Source organism: Piliocolobus tephrosceles, chromosome 3, assembly GCF_002776525.5.
Source record: "Piliocolobus tephrosceles isolate RC106 chromosome 3, ASM277652v3, whole genome shotgun sequence".
NCBI classification, from domain to species: Eukaryota; Metazoa; Chordata; class Mammalia; order Primates; family Cercopithecidae; genus Piliocolobus; species Piliocolobus tephrosceles.
In genome coordinates, this window is record NC_045436.1 from 93338888 (window position 1) to 93361806 (window position 22919).

At 38.1% G+C, this 22919-nt stretch overlaps 1 protein-coding gene across 11 annotated transcripts in view; it reads right to left on the reverse strand.

Moving 5' to 3' along the window:
• Positions 1 to 3021: 3021 nt before the first annotated feature.
• Positions 3022 to 22919, reverse strand: part of CAMK2D (calcium/calmodulin dependent protein kinase II delta) — a 322111-nt gene continuing 302213 nt past the window's right edge. For 3 of the 11 annotated variants that reach the window (XM_023220019.2, XM_023220022.2, XM_023220021.2), the window contains 5 exons: positions 17579 to 17654; positions 12115 to 12209; positions 9316 to 9544; positions 7709 to 7804; positions 3022 to 6498 (listed from right to left, as the gene is read on the reverse strand). In XM_023220019.2, the coding sequence (XP_023075787.1) occupies positions 7738 to 7804; positions 9316 to 9544; positions 12115 to 12209; positions 17579 to 17654 (467 nt within the window). In that variant the 3' untranslated portion in view covers positions 3022 to 6498; positions 7709 to 7737. Of the gene's footprint in view, positions 6499 to 7708; positions 7805 to 9168; positions 9545 to 12114; positions 12210 to 17578; positions 17655 to 22919 lie in introns of those variants that run through there. The other 8 variants (XM_023220030.2, XM_023220026.2, XM_023220029.2 and 5 more) reach the window with 6 other exon arrangements.

Here is a 22919-nt window from a genome sequence, read left to right on the forward strand (position 1 = left end):
AAAAATAACGAAAACAAAAAGTCTTCCAAATGTAAAAGTCAGGTTGGTGAAAAAGGACCAGTCAGAGACTGGGAAGGAGCATCTATAAAGCTGGGAGGAAAATCAGGCAAATGTATTGTTTGAACAACAAGAGAAGAATGTTTAAAGATTGACAGAATGAACAACTATGTCAAATGCTGCTGAGAGATGAAGTAAAAATGAGGACAGAAAATGGATCCTTGGATTTAACAACATGGTAGTCATTGGTGACTTAGAGAACTGTTTTGTGGAGTGGTAAGGGTAACTGGAGCGGGTTTAAGAGCCAATGGGAGGAGAGAAATTTCAGACAGCACAGCAATTTAGGCAAGGCTTTCAATGAATCTAGCTATAAAGAAATGGGGCACTGGTGGATACATCTAGTATGGAGGAAATTATTTATAATGACAAGGTGAGGTGAGGAGAGTTGCTACCTGTGAGCAGAGCTGGTGGCCTTTGTCAGGTGCATGACCTATTTACGAACAGTAATAAAAGAGATAGCAGGGTGCATACACAGAGATGCAGAGATTACTTCATTTCTTGCAGTGAAATAAGCAGCAAGGTCCTCACCTGAGTGAGGATGGGGAAGAAATGTTGGAGGTGGGAAAAGAAAATGAAGTCTGAAATAGTAGACAGAAGACCGGAAGACAGAATGGATTAGGGACATATGATGTTTGGGCAGTCTCTGGGGTTTATTTGAGGGAGGTGAATAGCCAAGAATATATGACAAGACCTGTCAGCACAGGGGCATGTTTTTCCAGCTACATTCAGCCATAGAATTATGAGGATGGCCCAAGTAGATAAGAGGATGTATCCATGGTTGTGGGTTTCCAAGGGTGTGAGAAAGTCCAAGGAGCAAGTGAGTTAGGTTCTACTAGCCTTGTAAAGAGCTTAGATTAAGCCCAGATTACATTATGTGCTAGCAATTGAGTCAGGCCATAGTGCAAATCATAATATCCCAAAGCAGTTTCTAAACATCTGGTTGCAGACAGAAAATTACTAGACTTTGTATAAGTATTTCACAATTTGTCTTGGTCCTGCCTAGAGACTCAGCAATAAAGATTACCCAACAGTTCTTGGCCATTGAAGACTTTAAAACTAGGACAAAATAAACTCATTTTACTGTAAAATAGCTGCAGATCTTTCTTTTTTTTTTCTTTTTTTGAGACGGAGTCTCGCTCTGTCACCCAGGCTGGAGCGCAGTGGCCGGATCTCAGCTCACTGCAAGCTCTGCCTCCCGGGTTTATGCCATTCTCCTGCCTCAGCCTCCCGAGTAGCTGGGACTACAGGCGCCCGCCACCTCGCCCGGCTAGTTTTTTTGTATTTTTTTTAGTAGAGACGGGGTTTCACCGTGTTAGCCAGGATGGTCTCGATCTCCTGACCTCGTGATCCGCCCGTCTTGGCCTCCCAAAGTGCTGGGATTACAGGCTTGAGCCACCGCTCCCGGCCAGATCTTTCTTTAATAAATTAAATAGTACCATAGAAAAACTTTGTGCTTTGTTTTGTGTGTGTGTGTGTGTGTGTGTGTGTGTGTGTATGTGTTACCTCGATTTTCTTCTTAAAACGAAATAGAAAATAATGACAAGCATTTTAGTAGCAGAGGTCTAGCAATAAGACAGCTGCCTAAGTAGTATGGTTTTAGGGATGCTGAGAACAATCCCTCTACAAACCAATGCCCATACCTGTTCACTGGGGCCTGAGGTGCCAACAGGGATGGCCTTTGGCTTTAAGAAAGGGGTCAAAGCTGGCAGGGCACGGTGGCTCACGCCTGTAATCCCAGCACTTGGTAGGCCGAGCAGGTGGATCACTTGAGCTCAGGAGTTCGAGACCACCCTGGCCAACATGGCAAAGCCCTATCTCTAATAAAAATACAAAAATTAGCTGGGTGTGTTGGCATGCACCTGTAATCTCAGCTACTCAGGAGGCTGAGGCATGAGCCTTGAACCCAAGAGGAGGAGGTTGCACTAAGCCAAGTTAGTGCCACTGCACTTCAGCTTGGTGACAGAATGAGACTGTCTCAAAAAACAAACAAACAAAAAAAAAAAAAAAAAAAGGAAAAAAGAAAAAAAGAAACAGGTCGAAGTCTTCAGTGTCCAAGGAGCAAGCAGCAAACTCACGGGGCAGGTATGAAGCATGTGCGTGCCTGGCGGGGCTGGGGGAGTGCTTGCTCCCCTCTGAAAGAGGCACAGCTTCTCTGACTGTTGCTGTAGTGAACACAGAACCAGTGGGGCAGATCTTACACTTTTTCAAATTATTTAAGCCAGAAATCATGACTGTTACATGACATATCCAATTTTTAAATGTTGGTGACATTTTAAAAAAACAAAAAAACACTTGTTATGGACAAACAAGAATTCTTTTTTTCTGTTGTAAAACAGCAAAGGCCTAAATGCAAATCCTTCTGGAGTACAATTACTGCTTAATCTGCTATTAACTTTTCCTACTCCAGTCTGCAGGAGAACATTCCAGCTCTCTTCTGAGAATTGGTTTTGTCTGAGAGAAAAGCAGGAACGCTGTAATTGCTTTGTGCTGCTTTCTCAGGTCAGGGTGGTTTATGACAGCTATTGTTCAGCTCATGGACACACGGTCTAGTATGCTATCTTCACTGCAATCATTTTGTACATTCTCAATTTTTTTTGTTTTGTTTTGTTTTTTGTTTTTTTTTTTTTTTTGAGACGGAGTCTTGCTTGTCGCCCAGGCTGGAGTGCAGTGGCTGGATCTCAGCTCACTGCAACCTCCGCCTCCTGGGTTCACGCCATTCTCCTGCCTCAGCCTCCCGAGTAGCTGGGACCACAGGCGCCTACCACCTCGCCCGGCTAATTTTTTGTATTTTTAGTAGAGACGGGGTTTCACCGTGTTAGCCAGGATGGTCTCGATCTCCTGACCTCATGATCCGCCCGTCTCGGCCTCCCAAAGTGCTGGGATTACAGGCTTGAGCCACCGCGCCCGGCCAGTACATTCTCATCTTTAAAAAATCTGATAAAGAGACCACAGAGCCATGAAAGGTTCATAGAAGTCAGTAGGATTTTATTCAATGAAATCACTCAAAAGCTGTGTCATCTATGTTTACCCTTAAATTATAATTCTTCTTACACAAAAATTTGAAATTTGGGTTAAGATTAATATTCCTTGAAAATTTCCTTAGAACATACTGATTTACTACTACATTTCATTTTTCCTACATTCAGCTAGATGACCACTTCATTTGGTGTCTCTCAGAATCCTGCTGAGACATTTGAGTCCGAATATATACTCAGCAGTAACAGTAAACCTACATAAAGAGGGCAGCACAACAGCAAAACAAGAGTTGCATACCCTCCTGAGTAAAGAATAATAACAATACGAATATTAATATCAGTGATCAGAATAGTTACATTGCTACCATTTAATTTCTATCAAATATCATTCTAGTCACTCTGTACCCATTAATTCTCACAATATCTTTATTAAATTGGTATGTTTATTCTCATTTTACAACTATGGAAACTGAGGTTCAGAGGGAAGAGGTAACTTGCTCAGAGCATCAAGACAATGGTGAGAGAACCCATCATTAAATCCAGGACGATCTGAGTACACTTTGAGGCTTCTGTTATCAAAAGGGGTTGGCCTCAATTCAACAACTATTTGTCAACGATATCTCCATTGGTTTGGGTTTAGGAATGCAATGATGAATACACAGTTCTTGCCCACAGCGACATTATACTGCAGTAGAGGAAACACAAATAGAAATATATTTTCAAAACAATGTGGTTGGCAGGAGAGGTAAATACAATCTATTATGCAAGTATTGAGAGGGAAGGCAAGCCCAGAATAGAGCCTAGGAAGGTTTGCTGTGGAGCATGATGCTCTACACTGAATCTTAGGAAAGAGTAAGAAGTAGTGGAAGACTATTTATTCTAGGTAAGAAACATAAACAACATGAACAGCATAAACAGGCATGTGAGCAAGTGGATGTTTTTAGCAAATCAAAAGAAGCCGAGCATCCATGTATGCTCAAGTTCAAGTTGGGAAGTAGCAGGAGCTGGCGTGCTTGCCTATATCCCAGAGATGATAACACCAAAGCGTTACAAGGTCAGGTTCGTGTTTAAAAAAAAGCAGCCATGTGAAGGCTGGATTGGAGGGTAGAGTATAGAGAAGCTTTTAGGGGTCTTAGTTGTTAACTATGTTGTTCTCAGCAACATTTTCCCAGAAGAGACCATTGTTTTGCTCATAGAGAACTATTAACTTGCCATTCCCACCAAGTGCAAATTGTCATGTACTAAATGAGGCCAGAGCAGGACACACTGCCCTTGACACTGGCCAGCACCACACAGGCATAAATACAGTAGCTCTTCTGAAGAAATAAAGATGGACGCACTGTCAGCAGAAATCACAAATTTATTAACTCTTAAATATATCAATCAGTCATTTACCATTATGGCAAGAAATATATACAGTGTCCCATGGTAAACTGCAGTGTTTCAAAATGATAGAAGATAATAAATGTGTAATTCATTTGTGGTGGAGAGAACAAATCACAATTTCCTCACATCTTAGTGCGGAAGACAAACTTGATCTACAGTAATACTTCAACACCACATGCTAAAAGTGTAAAAAAAAAACACTCTACACCTATTTTTTTCTTTAAATACATGTATGCCACGTATAGCTGCTTCACAAAAAGGTAAAAGAAATTAAAAAGGGAAAAATGAGGCCATTATTTTTTCACAGATCTCATTGGCAGGTTAACATGGCTCAATATATTGACTGTATATATTTATTTTAAATATATATTGTTTTAAATTGTGTAATAATTATCAGAAAAGCTTCAACCCATCTACCATACATCCACTAGCAATAATATCTAAGATGATTAGTAATCAACACAGAAAGGTGAGATGAGAGAAGAGAGGAAGGGTTGTTTTTGTTGCTTTGTTTTCCTTTTTTGCTTCTGCTTTACAAACAGGCTTCTGAGGACTGTGAATTACTATCGTTAAAATAACAATGACAGAGATTCCATGCACTGTAAAGCATTTCAGAGAAGAGAACAAAAAAAAAATCACAGGAATTGAATCAACAAAGGAAAAATGAGAAGCACAAAGAAAACCTAGGACATTTCCCTTTTGGTTTTAAACTGGAAAATCCTAACTCCTTGGAGGAAGATAACGATACTCGGATTCAAGAGAGAAGCTAAAAAACACAAGTCACAAAGATCAAGTTCAAAACACTTATGAGAATGGCAAACATTTGTAAGCCTCTCTAACACTAGAACACTAGCTAGTGATGATGCAGAAGTGACCCTTTCATTCCCCAAGGCGGAGGTGAGTGCGTTTGCATAAAACCCCCTCTGCTATCAACTTGGTATCCTCCTGGCAACTGTCCCAATCAGTAAGACGTTGCAGTCACAGGAGGAACTTGCTTTTATCCTAAGTTTAAACAATTCAAATACCTCTAACATAGTTCGGATACCTAAGTCCAAAGTAGAGCTTGAGCAGAATTATAAACCTTTAAAATCTTGACAACATTTTTGTGGGCCCTGAAGATGATCAAAAGTGCTAGTTGAGCCACCTTCAAAAGGCTTTTATTTCCTTTTTACCTTCATTATGCAAATTTCACTTTTTTTCTTTTCTCACACACTACTGGCCGGCCTCCTCAAAAAAGGAAAAGGGAAAAAAGTAAGAAAAGAATGGAACAAAAGAAAAATAAAAAAGGAAGCAAACGAAAGGAACAAAGAAACAGGATAAAGAAAAGAGATCACAGATTCGAGAAGGAAAAACAATTCAATTCAGCAAATTCACCAAAACAATGTGAATATATCCTAAAGTGATTAAACTCAGAAATGATGTGAATTTTTCCAGTTTACACAGTTTGACCAAAAAGAGCATGGCTTTATGTGGTAGCAAACCAACTGATTCTTGCTTCTACTTTCATAAGTGATTTTGCCCACATATCAACCCACTTTAATTGTTAATCAGCAAAACTTCCCCTGAAAAATCATCCATTTTAACCAGGATCACATCAGGAAACTGAAGGTATATTTTTTTACCTTAAAAAAAAAAACAAAAACAAAAACAAGAAAAACCAAAAAAACCAAACAAGCCAAAACAGATTAACAGCAAAGAGTTCTAAAAAATTTACATTTCTCTTACAAACTGTCATTCAGAGAACAATAGTTCTTAAGTCTGTTAAATCTTGGCATTAACAGAGAAACTTGATGAAGAGTTGTACTTGGAATATTGTGGATTTTTTCTTTTTGTCTAATCTCCCCCTATTGTTTTGCCAACAGTAATTTAAGTTTGCACGGAACATCCCCGTAGTTGAAGTGTAAACAATGTATAGGAAGGAATATATGATAAGATGATGCATCACATATGCATTACATGTAGGACCTTCACAACTTCATGCCCTCAGAAACATGCATGAAGAGGAGGAGAGGACGGCCCATGGTCACCATCCAGGTGCCTTGAGAACAGAGAATGCAGAAGTGGCACTGTTGATATTTAGCTGAAAGGAGAAAGGGGGAGGAAGAAATAAATTATATTGTTTTACAAAATATCATCAAATTGCTTTGCCATAGATTTGACTACGCTACAGTTTTATAACTTGGCTAACAAATAGATTGAAAACACTATGTATAAGAGATGTTCGCTTGTGATCATTATAGGAAGAAACATACAATGTTACACAAAGACAGTATTAAAATAGAAAATGAGTATTAATTATTTTTTCACACAAAGCTAAGCTAAAAATAAAGAGACAGGGACACAGGCTTCAGTCACATTATTAAATCTAAGTATACATCTTAAGCATTCCTGTTTACTGGACACATTAGTAAATGAATATAATCTATTTGCTGAAATAGACTTAAAATTCAAGTTCATCCTTAGCTTTTGTTATTATTATTAGATTCCTTGGGAAATCAAACCTAGAAGTCAATTTAACCAGGAATATAGTCTCAAAAGTAGAGAGAACATGATTACTCTCTTTAATTGGAGATCTCCTTTGTTGAAAGCAACAGCTGGGAGCACTATTTGTTAAAAGCTCTGATAAGGTTTAGTTCTCTGAATGAGGCAAATATTCACAAAAGCACCATACATATCTGAATACTTGTAACCCAGGTCTAAGAAACAACTAATTAAAAACAACAATAAAAGCATGAAGTTAATTACAGTCAACTTTCAATTATCCTCTGGAATTACCCACTTAGTGAGTTTTAAATTTGAGCTTGACTTCCTCCTGTGGCCTGTGCTCATGGTCAAGCACCATTATATTCAGTCAGGCACAGCAAATTGATTTACACATTCACCATAGCCAGCTGCTTATATAATTGCAACCTCTTGAAAGAATGGTTAAGACACCAAAGGATTCTAAAGCTTAATATAAATTAAGTCCGGATAATTGAGAGTTATCTGAACTGACCTAGACATAATTTACTTTTGATGTGAAAACTTCAGGATTCTAACATGACATAATCCACATGTTGGAAAAAATTCATTTCAGTGTTTATTACCTTTAAAATAAGGATTATGCTACCAAACAGAGCTGAATGTTAGATTCAAAAGCTCATGCAAAATTGCTATGAATTTTCAAAGACCTTGTATGGTTTTCATTGAATATTATGCAAGAAAATATATCCTCAAAAGGAAGGAAAACAGCCATGCAGCTTTTCATTCAGCTCCAATCACAAAGTATCACGGAGCAGGATGTTACTTACAAGACCCATATGTGAATGATTTTCAGGCCTTAGATGTTTTGCCACAAAGAGGTGCCTCCTGAGAAGTTTTCTTTCCCATTTGGAATACAGGGTGGCCTATTAAGAGAAGCCCCATTTAAGCCACCTGGCATAAAATGAAGTTTTCTTGAATAGGCTTCATCCCATAAACACTTCAGGGAATTGCAAAAAAACCTAACCCTCTGGTACTGTATGAATGTAACCCCTTCTATATTAACTGGTGATTTGTGCTGTACCTCTTTGGTGTAAAAAACACACAAAAACGGGTGTCTTCATTATCTTCATATTCCTCTTGTGTTTTTCTCTTAATTACATAGCTATAGTTTTGAGAATAAATTTCAGCCTATTGTTTGGTTTGGTTTTTTTTTTGTCCCTGTTGACCCACTTTTTACAAATCCAACAGTGATATATAAGTATTAAGTCTATACAGAAGGCCTTTGAAAACCACTGTGGTATGTTATCAAACTAAGAAATCATGATGGATTCTCTGGAGTGAGTTGAATGGCTGTTTGTATGAATCCCCATTCCAAATCCCAAATATTAACAGGTGATCCTGGTGAGATAATTCGGAAAGAGATCAACAGTGGACCAAACTTCTACACTGACTTTAAACTCTTCTTGTTTTCATATCACTCCACTTTACTAATAAACCTATTTTCAATTATTCCTCTTTACTCTAGTTGTAACCGGCATTCCTTACCAATAATGTTCTATCATATTAAACTAAATCCTGATATTGTACTTTTCTTCATGATGCTCCTTTAGCTTGGACTATTCTCCTTTGTTTTTTCTATCTTTCTATGTCTCTAAATTCTACTCATCATTTAAAATTTTGTCCAAAATTCTATCTTATACACAAAGTGTACTTCCAAACTGTTAGAAACAGTTTACACTGTTCATTAATTTTACTGTATTCTGAAGTTGATGATAAAGTTTATTATATCATTTTTTTCTTTAGAATCAATGATTGACTAAACGAGAATACATGTTCCTTGAAAGCAATATCTTTTACCTTGTGTTGAATCTGGCACAGGTTAAGCACCTAGGAGATTCACAATAAATATGTGCCTAATCGCGACTGGAAAAGCAAATGATATCTGAGGTAGAGTGGTGAGGTGAGAACGACATTGCACTACCTGACAATGGCCTTTTAAATGCAGTCTCTGTAACTGAGCTTTAGGGGATCATCCATGAAATGAAACTCCTGATAATGTATTGGCCATTTTAGAAACTCCACCCTATGCTTTCTTCTGATGTCCCCTTCTGTCAATTGAGAAAATGAAGTCACAAATATTTTGCCTTATTATACAAATCCCCTAGATTTAACCCTGTGAGATTTTGATAAGGTAGTCTCTAGTCCTATGCAAACCTATTATATACTGCTCTATAGGAAGTTTCAACCCACAATTGGCTGATCTGATTGATCTTTCCAGAGAATCATAAACCTTTCCCGTGAAGCCATTTATTTTCATCAGTGTAACCAACTACCAGCATTAAATAACATACACCACACTATTAACAATGGAATAAGTAGAAGAAGCTGACCATGGGTGTATTAACAAAGAAGCTGACAGCCTGGGAATATTTACTTGATGGGTACTGTTGGTGACCCCGAGCGATGAAAATGAACATTCTGCCACTTTCCATCCCGACGGTGCCACACACGAGTCTCCTCTGACTGCATTGTCTTTGGCATTCCACTGCCATCCATGTACTGTGTGAGCCTAATATACGCTATGCAGGCGGCATCGTCCCCTACCAGATGTACATGAGGGTTTAGAATAATAGTGTGGATTGGTTTATTGCTTTTGGACAAAGCTGAAAGAGAAAAACAAGAAAAGCAAAATTTAGTTTCTATGTAAAGGAAACTAAAACCAGTAATAACATCAGTTAGGACCAATACATGAAATGCCATTTATTCAGTCAGTAATTAATTAGTTAATTAATCTACTATTTATACTAATCTGGTACTGGGCACTGTACAAAGCAAGGAAAGAACAAAAGTGGATGCAGTCCTTCTTTTATCTGGTTTCCTTCACAGGCATTTATATGCTCCTCTGGAAATTCTGATTGGGTGAGAAAGCTGGAGAGATTATTTACGAAGGAAAGTGGTTAGAAACAGAAATCACAATATGAACAGAGGTGAAGAAGGCCTGGCCCAGGTGTGCCAAGCAGTTCCTGTCTTTTCCAGGAATGAACTGCTGGGAGAGTTGACCAGGGATCTTGTGGTGGTGTTTGTTTTTGTTAGTTGGTGAAGTATGTGGGAGAAGGGCAATATATCAAGTTTCAGGTATGGATATCACTGTCTCCAAAATAAGGCTGGCGGTAGCCTTTGAACAAGCCTATGAACTTGTTTCTCATCTCATCCTCTGACTCCTCCACATACTAGAGTCTATTCCATGATAGTCCACTGTGATCATTTGATAAACATTCAAAATGTGGTGTTGGCACACAGCCTGATTCTAATCTTCTAGCTCTTTCCGTTGCCTGAGTAGCCCTCACTATGCTTCAGACTCTGGTGTTTTAACAGTAGCTACCAATTCTAATTATTCAATCACCAAGAGATATGAGGAAGATTAGGGAACATCACTTACTGATGCTGTTCCTTTCTTAGATCACTAGAAAACGTTGAATTGTTTTTAGCTGTTATCCAAACATGCTTTCCATTCTCAGAAAACATCTATTCAAATTATCCAAAATATTATTATAGTCACCTGAATATCCCATTATGAAAGAATTACATTTATGGAATATGATGTATAGTGTTATGCTGAAATAGGTTAAAATATTAATGGGTTAATTCTTTCATTAGGGATCAGACGATGTCAATAGAGAGTTAATTGGAGGAAACATGAGATGCTATCAGAACACTGGAATATAGGGAATATGATAACATTTACTGAAACTTTGTTAGAGAGAATTTATCAAATAGTTCTTTTTGTTTATTTGTTTGTAAATGCCTAATGCATATAAGAAAAAGTAACTCATTCAACACATCTTACTTCGAAAATCCATGCCAAAGCAGACATTCTTATCAAAGCTTATAATTACTGAAAGTGATGTGATTATCCCAATTATTCCTACAATACATTTCTTCTTTAATTCAATAAGATCTCTGCAAAAATAGTACATTCACTTAATGCAATATGCAAACACAGCATAATGTCTAATGTCATTAGGTGTAAGGAAAAAGAGAAGGATAAAGGGAATTCCTGGTTTACATTTTTCTTGATGACCTGAAGGATTTCTGCAGGATGAACTTCTTTTGCCACCTTCTTTGAAAAGTGGCGGATTCCTCTGAAACTACCACAATTCTTAAAACTTGAATTGAAAGATTTATCTGATTACTTAACTTGATTTTCATTTTACTTTGAAAATAAGCATCACATATGCTTGAAAGCACTCTTCTATGTTGAATATTTTGGCATGGTGTGGTTTTTAAAAATTTTTTCCTCCTATTTTTTCCTTTTCTTATTTTTAAAATTCGAGACAGGATCTCATTCTGTCACCCAGGCAGGAATCCAGTGGTATGATCAAAGCTCACTGCAGCCTCAATCTCCTGGTCTCAAAGTGATCTCCCATCTCAGCTTCCCAAGTAGCTGGGACTACAGGTGCTTGTCATCATGCCTGGTTAATTTTTGTATTCTTTGTAGAGATGGGGTCTCACTATGTTGCTCATACTGGTTTTGAATTTCTGGCCTCAAGCTATCCTCCCACCTCAGTCTCCTAAACTGTTGGGACTACAGGCATGAGCCACTGTGCCTGCCTAATTTTTTTATATATAGTTTTATGAAAACGTGAAATAACATTTTTTTTGTAACTGATTTATAGCCTATATTATACATTAACTGGAACTTGCTTGAAGTGTATTCGATCAACATTACTTTTTTTTTTTTGAGATGGAGTTTCACTCTTGTTGCCCAAGCTTGCGATCTTGGCTCACTGCAACCTCTGCCTCCCGGGTTCAAGCAATTCTCATACCTCAGCCTTCCAAGTAGCTGGGATTACAGGTGTGCGCCACCATGCCCAGCTAATTTTGTATTTTTAGTGGAGATGAGTTTTTACCCTGTTGGTCATGCTGGTCTCGAACTCCTGACCTCAAGTGATCCACCCACCTTGGCCCCCAAAGTGCTGGGATTACAGGCATGAGCCACAGTGCCCAGCCAACATTAATTTTTATACAAAGATATTTTTTAAAACACACCAAAACTGTAAGCCAAGCCTGACATATTTTTTTTTTCAATTTTGAATACAAAACAATTTTATGTTTCAAATGCTGGATGAAGGTGAAAACTCTCATTGTAGAAAAGAGCCAAAGAATCTGCAAATTTGGGAAAAATTCAGAGACATTTAAAAAGGGCATGTTATTAAATTAGGAATAAATGTACCATTTTCGAAGTAGAATCGGTGAAAATCCATCCCTTCCACTAAATTACCCAGAGCTTCAGGTTCAAAAGCAGTAAGGCCTGGGTCACAGATTTTTCTGTAAAAGAAAAATAAAGAAAATAACCAATTAATAGGTGCTTAATGTATTTTGTTGTTTCATGTGTAAACATTCTGATTTATTAGTCGCTGAAGGAAAGAGCCTCTAAAAACAATGAAATAAAAATGTTCTATCAAAAACCTTGGCAAGGTGGGTTGAGGAGCAGACTCTGAAAAGACATTTTGCAGAGAACTCTGATAGGAACAAACTAATTTATCCAGTTCAAGCAGATGATAATATACAATATTTTAGGAGGCCCCCTTTTACAATTTCTACTTTTTTATTTTTAAGGTGAATTTTCCAGTTTTTCTAACTCTTGATTGAGGTTTACTAGTTTTTAAAAATGCTCTCCAAGTCCTTTTGTCCAAGTTTAAGACACTCTCCAAATCCTATAAAACTATCTTTGAATCTGAAATTAAATACTTCTGGAATAATAATAATAATAATTATTATTTTTGAGAGAGAGTCTTGCTCTGTTGCCCAGGCTGGAGTGTAGTGGTGCAATAATGGCTCACTGCAGCCTCAACCTTCCAGACTCAAGCAATCCTCCTGCCTCAGCCTCCCTAGTAGCTGGGAGTATTGACGTGTAGTACCACTCTGGGTTAATTTTTTAATTTTTATTTCTAGCAGAGATGGGGTTTCCTTACGTTGCCTAGGCTGGTCTCTAACTCCTAGGCACAAGTGATCCTCCCACCTGACCTCCCAAAGTATAGGATTACAGGGGTAAGCCCGGTACCATGCTTAGCCCTGGAATAATTTTTGTTGGACCACATCTTCTACATTCATGTCAAACATGTATATGACAATTGACTTGAAAGAAAGTATCACACCCTACACTTCCTGGCAATGTCCACGAGACTTACATCTTATTATTGTGTTTAAGTTTATTTTATTTTTAAAATGAAATCAATAGGAGGTTCAAATGCTCATACTGGTTTTCTTTCTTAATCCTAGAAGTATGATTCAATAAAGGGGTGTGCAATTTTAAATATTTGGAAAAAACCAATGAGCTTTCTTTGGAGAAATTTATTTATTCAGTAAAGAATTGCTGAACATCAACTATGTGGCAGATATTCTTCAAAACAAGCAATTATAATACAATAATCAATACCAGAATAGATGAAAATGTGAAGTGCTCAAAAAACAGATTACTAATCGTGAACAGGAAGGGTTTAAGAGAGGAAGAAAATGTGAGCTGGGCTTTGAAGAATAAGTAAGAGTTTTTCAGGTATGTGGGAGGTGGTGGGCAGGGGGAGGACAGCAAGTGCAATGGTCTGCTGCTGTGAAAATGCAGAGTACACTTGGGGAATGATGACTGGTTGCTTGATATGGAAAGCAAGGTCACTGTGTTATGTGTGTAAGGCCCCTGGAAATGTAGACAGGAAAATATTTCCTTTGGGCCTATGGTGATCAGGGTAGGCTTCTCAGAGAAGGTGACAAGATCTGGATTTGAAGAATGAGTGGGAGTTCACAAGGTAGATCAAATGGAGTACAAATCAAAGGATTTTGGACTGTTTATTAATTTGCCCTAAAGGGTAATACAGTGAATGGGGCCACATCTAATTTCATAGAGAAATTCCCCTTTGGGGGTGGCAAATTTTTTTAAATGTTCAACAGAAATACAAATTTCAAAAGTCTATCTCACTGTACTTCCTCAAAGTGCAGTACTGTTTATAGAACGTGGAACCCGTATTATTTAAAGAATACTTTTAAAAAGTAGAAATCACAGTGGATATCCTTTGTGCCTTAAAGATGGCGGGGGCAAGGATTACAACCTTCACTTCAGACTGCCTGCTGGGTAGGCGTTTCTAAGCTTAAAATCAAATATATATAGTCTCTTTCTAAGAAGCAAAATGGGAAGAACAGCGTTCCTATGGTAACAAGAATTTATTCTGCCAGGGGCTATTACTTCCTCTATAAATATGGTTTTTGGTTGTCATTATCAGTGAACCAAAATTTCTTACTGCCTTACATCAGTACTAACATAATCTGGGAATCACAGGGCCATGATGGATCTTCTTACCCAACCATGAAAAGAGTCAATATATTTGGAAATGTTCCTATCTATCTATCTATCTAATCATCCATCTACCCTACAAAAGACTTTGGATTAATAAAAGATCCACAAAGCTGCCATTTGACATGTGGGTGTGTGTGTGATCTGAACAGGTGTTCTAAGGACCAGCTGACAGGGATACACCAGTACATTCTACCATCCCAAAAGCTCTCTAATGGCAGCCCTCTTGGATTAACTCTGGCTGGAAAGTACAAAATCAGGCCAGGTTATAGGTCTCCATAGGCAAAGATATTAGTGAACTGATGTGTTTCCAAGGTTTAGCATTATTTAAAATATCCTATTTTAAACTGTCTGAGAATATAGGAAACATACACTTTTGCCTGGCTACAATTGCTCCCTATATAATAGTAGTATCTGTTTATAAATTGAGAAAGAATAGAAAAGAAGCAGGAAAAAAATTCATACACAATTTTACCTCTCAGAGGCAACTTCTTTTTTTCTTTTTGACAACAACAAACACAACTTTTTATCATTCCACAAGGAAATGCTATTGCAAAAAAAAGATTTTTTTAAAAAGAGAATATTCTTATTCTTCAAATAATCATATGTATCTAACAAGGATATAACAGCAACAAGAATTTTTAAAAAGCAGGTTCTATGGCACAGCTATAAACAATTGTTTAATAGGGAACTGTTGTCTCTGAAAACAAACTGTTCTTTTTAACTCCAATTTTTACTATATCTTTTATTCCAAGTATGCCTTATTAGGTCATAATAACGAATTGATACACTCATACACATGTATATGCATGTGTTTATACATATATGCACACACATTTAATTTATAAGAACAAGCTCCTGATATAGTTTCATTCATACATTTAGCTAATCTCTTCCATATTTTATATTTGGTGTTTATTTATAACTAATGATAAAAGAAATACTTGCTTACTTTTATAAAAAGGCAGGAAAAAAATTCACACGTAATTTTACCTCTCAGAGGCAACTTCGTTTTTTCTTTTTAAAATCTAATTTGGCATATTTCATTCCACTTTTAATACTTTTTATTTATTTATTTATTTTTGAGATGGAGTTTCGCTCTTCTTGCCCAGGCTGTACTGCAATGGTACGATCTCAGCTCACTGCAACCTCTGCCTCCCAGGTTCAAGCGATTTTCCTGCCTCAGCCTCCTGAGTAGCTGGGATTACAGTCATGGGCCACCACACCTGGCTAATTTTGTATTTTTAGTAGAGACAGGGTTTCTCCATGCTGGTCAGGCTAGTCTTGAACTACCGACCTCAGGTGATCTGCCCACCTTGGCCTCCCGAAGTGCTGGGATTACAGGTATGAGCCACCACACCTGGCACTTTTAATACTTTTTACTTTTGTAGTTTTAATAATTATGTACATACTCTTTTATGTCCTGCTTAATTTTCAGTAAAAACATCATAAATATTTTTCCAGGTTGCTAGAAACTCAACATAACCATTGTACCAAAGATGACTTAATGGGAACTGTACCGCTTCAATATGTATCTTTGTTCACAAATTTTTGCTCATGTTTTACATAAAAAAATGTATACTCATGTTAAATTCTTATAAATAGAATTATAGTATTACAGTAAAGTAAGCCTTTATAAAAGTTTTCAGGTATATAATAATAGATTATATAACAAAATATATTAATAATCCCCCCATCTCTGCCACTACTGCCATCCTGAAAGTTTGCACCCAATTGTGTTTTATTCCGTTGTATAGGAAAGTCACCACTGTCCTGCAGTATCTGCACCTTGGTGGCTGTCAGCAGAGTTTATATGTCTGCTGATTTTATAGGCAGAAGAGGCTCTTGCATTCAAGTTTGCATATACTTAATTAGTAAACATAAACATGCCTTTATTAGTTTACTTGTCATTTATATTTCCTCCTCTGATAATAGTCAGTTCATGTTCTTTACCTATTTTTCTACTTTTCAATCATATTCACGTAATTTAAAAAAATTAACTTTTGCCGGGCGCGGTGGCTCACACCTGTAATCCCAGCTCTTAGGGAGGCAGAGGCGGGCGGATAGCTTGAGCCCAGGAGTTCGAGACCTGCCTGGGTAATACAGCGAGACCCCGTTCTCCACAAAAAGGAAAAAAAAAAAAAAAAAAAAAAGACAAAAAAAAAAATTAACTTTTGACATATGTTTTGAAAATGTTTTTCTAAGTTTGTTTGCCTCTTTTATTCTTGGCTTTTTAATTAAAGTATACACATGTTACTTATTTAGGTATAATCATATTATGTTCTCACTTATGATTTTATCTTCAGCTTTTGGATCTTTCTAGCCAGAGATCAGATTCAATCTCTGTTTTGCATTTAAGTCTTTCGCTGGAGTAGAACTCATGAGTTGCATGGTGTAAGGAGAAGGCCCTGTTTAAACTGAATGCTTTATTTTTACTTCAGCAAAGTAATTTCCTTCATAGTTCCTATGATCCAGGAGTTTATAAACTTTAAATAAGCATTAGAACCCATTCCTCAAGTAAAGTTTTCCTTAAGATACAAACATATAAAAGAGATGGAGATAAAGTTGAACTGTACTGGCTGAAGAGAGAAGGCTGCCTCATGTCACCTCCTAATCTCTTTCTCTGCCCCAGAACCTCTGCAGAACTGCAAGGGAAAACATTTCTTAAGCTGAAATGCACATTTTATGTGCTTTCCTTTTTTGCGTGTGCTTTTGCTCACATGAATTGCTCTGCCTGGATTGCCCTTTACTCATCTGGACTTGTGTGTGTGTGTGATACGGGAGTGGTTATACATCTGCGTATTTACAAAGAAATCTCCAATCACTGGATCAGAAGTCAAGTCTTCTCTCTGTGAAATCTTTTTTTCTTTTCTTTTTTTTTTTTGAGACAGGGTCTCATTCTGTCACTCAGGCTAGAGTGCAGTGACGTGATCATGGCTCATTGCAGCCTTGACTTCCTGGGCTTAGGTGATCCTCCTGCCTCAGCCTTCTAAGTATGTGGGACTACAGGTGTGCCCCACTATGCCTGACTAATTTTCAAACTTTTTGTAGAAATGGGGTCATGTTCTGCCACCCAGGTGGGTCTCGAACTCTTGGCCTCAAGCAATCCTCCGACCTTGGCCTCCCAAAGTGCTAGGATTACAGGTGTGAGCCACTGTGCCTGGCCTCTGAAATCTTAAATAAATTTTTCTCTCCTAGGGGCACTTAGTCATTTATACCATGAAATAAAACTATTGTTGACATATCAAATCTGGAGTTAAATATATGCAAATTTAGATATATTGAAGAATGCATTCATATAACAAATATATTTACCATATGCATGAAAACAAAGTAAATGTCTGCTACTCACGTGTAGGCTTCAAAGTCCCCGTTGTTGATAGCTTCGATCAGTTGTTCAGTGACTTTGATAATCTCTTGCTTTCGTGCTAAAGGCAAAAATAAAGAGTTGGGTGAGAATAAAAGACAAAAGTCATATAAAACATTCTTTTTCACTTTCATTTTTTGAGATAGGGTCTCACTCTGTCACCCAGGCTGGAGTGCAGTAACGCGATCATGGCTCCCTACAGCCTTGACCTCCTGGGCTCAAGTGATCCTCCCACCTCTGCCTCCCAAAGTGCTGGGATTATGGGTGTGAGTCACTGTGCCCAGCCAGAATCTGCATTTTAACATGACTCTCAGGTGACCTCTGAGTACATTCATGTTGGAAAGCACTGCTATTTTCCATTTGTTTGAAAACAACAGTCACCTGAAAGGTCAAGGTTATGTTTTTTAAAATTAGTTTTTACAACCTTAAACAACTTGATTGGATTAGTAAACATATTTCTCTCCATAGTTAACAAATGTTATTAAAAACAATAATCTCAAAAAGTATCATTCTAACAATATAGGTCTATCTTCAGAGTAAAGATGATATCTTGCATTGAGATATTGAACTTTACATAATTATTTGCATTTTCTCACTATTCTGCTTGACTGACTCTACAAGAGGATGCTGACACTTTGGCCTTTGTATTTAGACGAATGGCCTTTAGTAAACTACAAATTGAAGAAGTGACATACGAATCAATACTGTAGATGTAGGCAGATAATCAGATGAAAGCCTCCAGGTATAGCTGTCAAACCCAACACCAACCATGATTTGTTTCTATTCCTAGCCCATAATTGGTGAAATTATTAATAGTTGGTTTGGCTCAAATCCTATCTATTCAGTGAATTTGTTTCTGCTGACATCTGTCTCAAGTGTTCTTTCTCTTTTTCAAAAGCCTGCAGAATCTGTATTACTCACCTGGCAATTATGCATATGCTATCTCTTGATACCTTCTTTAGTTTAAAACACATTATTACTTGTTTTAAATTGTTATTAAACTTTCTGTACTGTGTAATGTGTCTTCTTCGTTAACTTAAAAGCTCCCGGAGGGCAAAGAACATTTTATTTTCTTGTATAGCCTAAAAAGCTTTGTTCAATGTCTTTTATGGAATAGATGCTCAATGTTTGTGAATTTAACCAATTGAGACTAATAATAACCTTTCTTTATTTCAGAACACTGTTCTCTTACTTATAAAATTACTGCATGAAATATTTTAGAAATCAAATTTTACTGGATTTTAAGAATATTGTGATAGTCCCTTAAAATCACTGACAATAGACTGGGAATCACAAAATGTTACCTCCCATCTTATCTTACTGAGGTAGTGAGGCTGCTATTGATCACGAAAAAAGCTGACCTCTGGTTTTGTTCTTTACTGAGTTAAGAAACCAGTTTGCACTTTTTATGAACCTGATATTCATTAAACAGATTGTAACCACAAACTTAAATGCTTACTTTCACTCTGAAACTTCAGGTTACCTAAGTGATGACAGTATTTAAAAATAAGTTTTCTATAAATCAAATTTTACTTCATTGAGACTCTATATGAGACTATATCATAACAAATACAAGTAATAAACTATCCTATAAAATGTGATTAAGTTAGTCCATAATATGGTCACCAACAATGTCAAGGTCTATAATATTAAAAAATCACTATATGGGTTAGAATTCATATTTCGTTAACATAATTACTTTTTGTTTATGTAAAGTAACATAACACAGCTCCTACAGAAGTCGAAAAGATTTCTCGCCCTTGCTCATTTGATTGATGAATATCAATAATACATTTAAAAGCAAAACATACTGACAGAAGTGGTATCAGGGCATGATTTTGTAATAAGGATGCTGCCAGTGACACATTTTAGCTTAATTCAGTTAAGCAATAGGTGATTCATCCGTCTGTGGCCTCAACAGTATGAACATTTGGCAAAAGCTAATGACAGCTGACCCGATTCTGGAACATAAGGGACACAGGTGAGGAGGATCTCAGAAAATGAGATGATAAAAATGTGACCACCAAAACTTCCTTCTCACATGAAATCCTCATTTCAAACTAACAGATTTTTATTTTTTTAATTTTTGTCTGATATACAGCTGACAGGAAAAACTACAGTTTAGAAAACATGGACAATTTGAAATGAGCATAAGATCAACGTCTTTCGTGAAGTTTCATTAGGGTAAGTCTCAGTTTATAGAGTGTGAAGAGTTCAGGATCACTTTCTGAAGTTTCTGAAAGTCTCTGCACTGCCTCACAAGCATAATATGGAATTAGAACCATCGGGTGTATATGGCCGCCTCTCACTTTCTGAACCACTATGGAAATACACGTTCACTCTTCAATATTTTGCATGCCACAACTGGCTTAAGGGTTGTCCTGCATAAACAAAGCAACACAAATTGCCTTCTCTCACTTCTTGTGCTTAGAAATGATGGTGCTTTTACTGGCAGGACAACACATGGGAATCAGCCAGGATGCTTCTGTGCTGTATCATCATAAAAACAATGTGACTCTTTTGGCTTAGGAGGGGCCTGGAACTCAGGAATCTTTAGAGTGCTTATTTCCCTGGGGCAAAGGAGCTTGAGTGAGTCATAGGCGGCACATGACAGCTGACTCTTTAAAGGAAAGCAGAAGTCTGGAAATGAATCATTTGTATATAGTAGTCAGCTTGTGGTTGGAACTGTTGTCACAAGCCCAGCATCTCACCTAGAGGAAGAGAGGGTTTGGTGCTAGCTAGCTCTACTCTCAATCAGCAGTGAGGTTAAGGAACAGTTACTGTGCCAGGGCTTTGGATAGACAAGTTGTGTGGGGAGGGGGTCCACTCTCATTTGGCCTTCCCTCTTCCTGAACACCAACTAATAACCACTCCAAAAGTCAAAGTGGGGAGAGCTTGTGACGTGTTCCTAATTATACCACGATGAATGGAGAATGTACCAGTAGTGTTCCCTGAATACCATAGGCTACTTCCACTCCACAGCTAGCCATTTAATCACAGGAAGCTGTTTACCTACTAGGTTTATTTCTAGAATTGCAGTGCTCCAGCCTATACTCACAGGACACAAAGTACTTTCCGGGGATTTCTAGGTTCTTAGGAAAAGGAAAAGGAGAAAACCAAGTGGGAGAGATGTTCCAGGTTCTGAGTGGAATTACTTTCCATGCAATTATGCAAAAAGAATTGGGAACATTTTCACTTTCAAATTCATACATTTTTGGCTCTTGTTCTAAGATGCCTGGAAGAGTAAGATAAGGGTGTGAATGATCCCAGTGTTTGAAAACAAAATAAAATCCAAGAACTGAGAGTAATTACATAATAAAACAACTTGCAGATTTCAACATTTCCTCAAATATTAGATTTGGTTACTATAACAATATTCAGATATGCAGTGATTATTTCTTGGTTTAACAGATAAATAAAGGGATTATGGGCATTGCCCAAAGGTATGGAGTTTGCTGATCATTCCTTTCCACCTTCTTGTCTTGGAACACTCTCCTTTTACTTAACTCTCTTGCTTTTCTACATTTTCTCATTCTCATTTGTCATGTTATCCTTCCCTACCTGGATATTAAATGCTTCAATTCCTTCTAAAGACTCAATTTGAGTCCCTCTCCTTATCTCATGCTGCATCCCTAAAGTCCTGTGTACACTAGTGCCTTAAATAGTCATCTATATTCCAATGACTCCCAAATTGCTAACCTCCTTCCTAGACTTTTCCTTCAGATCTATGTGTCAAGGCCTATTTTTTTTTTTTTTTTTTTTTTTTTTTGAGACAGAGCCTCGCTCTGTCGCCCAGGCTGGAGTTCAGTGGCTGCAATCTCGGCTCACTGCAAGCTCCGCCTCCCGGGTTCACGCCATTCTCCTGCCTCAGCCTCCCGAGTAGCTGGGACTACAGCCACCCGCCACCACGCCCAGCTAATTTTTTGTATTTTTAGTAGAGACGGGGTTTCACCGTGTTAGCCAGGATGTTCTTGATCTCCTGACCTCGTGATCCACCCGTCTCAGCCTCCGAAAGTGCTGGGATTACAGGCATGAGCCACTGCGCCCGGGTCAAGGCCTATTTTTGATGCTCCATTTGGGTATCTCAAATGGACCTCAAACCCAACATATACTGAACTGAGCTTAAGAACTTCCACCACTACAAGCCTGCTTGCTCTTCCGTGGATCCATCTTGGTGAATGGCATGGTAAGATCATCTCAGTTGCACAAGCCAGAAAGAAACCTGAGGATCACATTTGAGTCCCTAAATCCAGCACCTCAATCAAATCCATTGAGTTCTGCTGAATTTGCCTTTCTCTTCTTTTTACTTTTTTTCCTCTTCAGCTCCACTCTGGGTACAAGCATCCATCATTTCTTGTCCAGGCTCTGCAACAGCCCTCTGACTTAGTGTTTCTGCAACCGATTTTGCTCTTCACTATTCTGTTCTCTGCAATGCAACCACCTCTCTCTCTCTTTCTCTCTTTTATTTAAATGCCTATCTCTTCAGATAACCCTCTATTTGAACTCTTTTAAAACCTTCTCACTGCTCTCAGGATAGGAACTTGAAGAGAGACTACAAAACCTTGCATAATCTGGGCTCTGCCCATCTCATCAGACTCAAAGACTCTTTGAGTTTATCCTCTCCAATGCACTCTTCTTCCCTTGTTTTACCAATTCAAAATGGACACACTGCCTCCTATTACCAGCCCTTTATATGTCCTGTCTTCTCTTCTTGGAAAACGGCTTCCCCCACCCCGCCATTTACTCCTACTTCTTTTATCAGATCTCAACTCAACTATTATTTCTTCAAAAATGCCTTCCCTGGGCCAGGTGCGGTGGCTCATGCCTGTAATCTCAGCACTTTGAGAGGCTGAGGTGGGCGGATCATGAGGTCAAGAGATTGAGACCACACTGGCCAACATGGTGAAACCCCGTCTCTACTAAAAATACAAAAATTAGCTGGGCATGGTGGCGTGCACATGTAGCCCCAGTTACTTGGGAGACTGAGGCGGGAGAATCGCTTGAACCTGGTAGATGGAGGTTGCAGTGAGCTGAGATCGCGCCATTGCACTCCAGCCTGGTGACAGAGCAAGACTTCGTCTCAAAAAAACAAAAACAAAAACAAAAACAAAAACAAAAAAAGCCTTCCCTGACCCTCATGTTAGGTCAGGTCCCTGGGATGTTATGAATTCATACATAGCTGACACCTGATCTTTTTTGTTTTTTGTTTTTTTTTTGAGATGGTGTCTCACTCTGTCGCCTGGGCTGGAGTGCAGTGGCACAATCTCAGCTCACTGCAAGCTCCACCTCCTGGGTTCATGCCATTCTCCTGCCTCAGCCTCCTGAG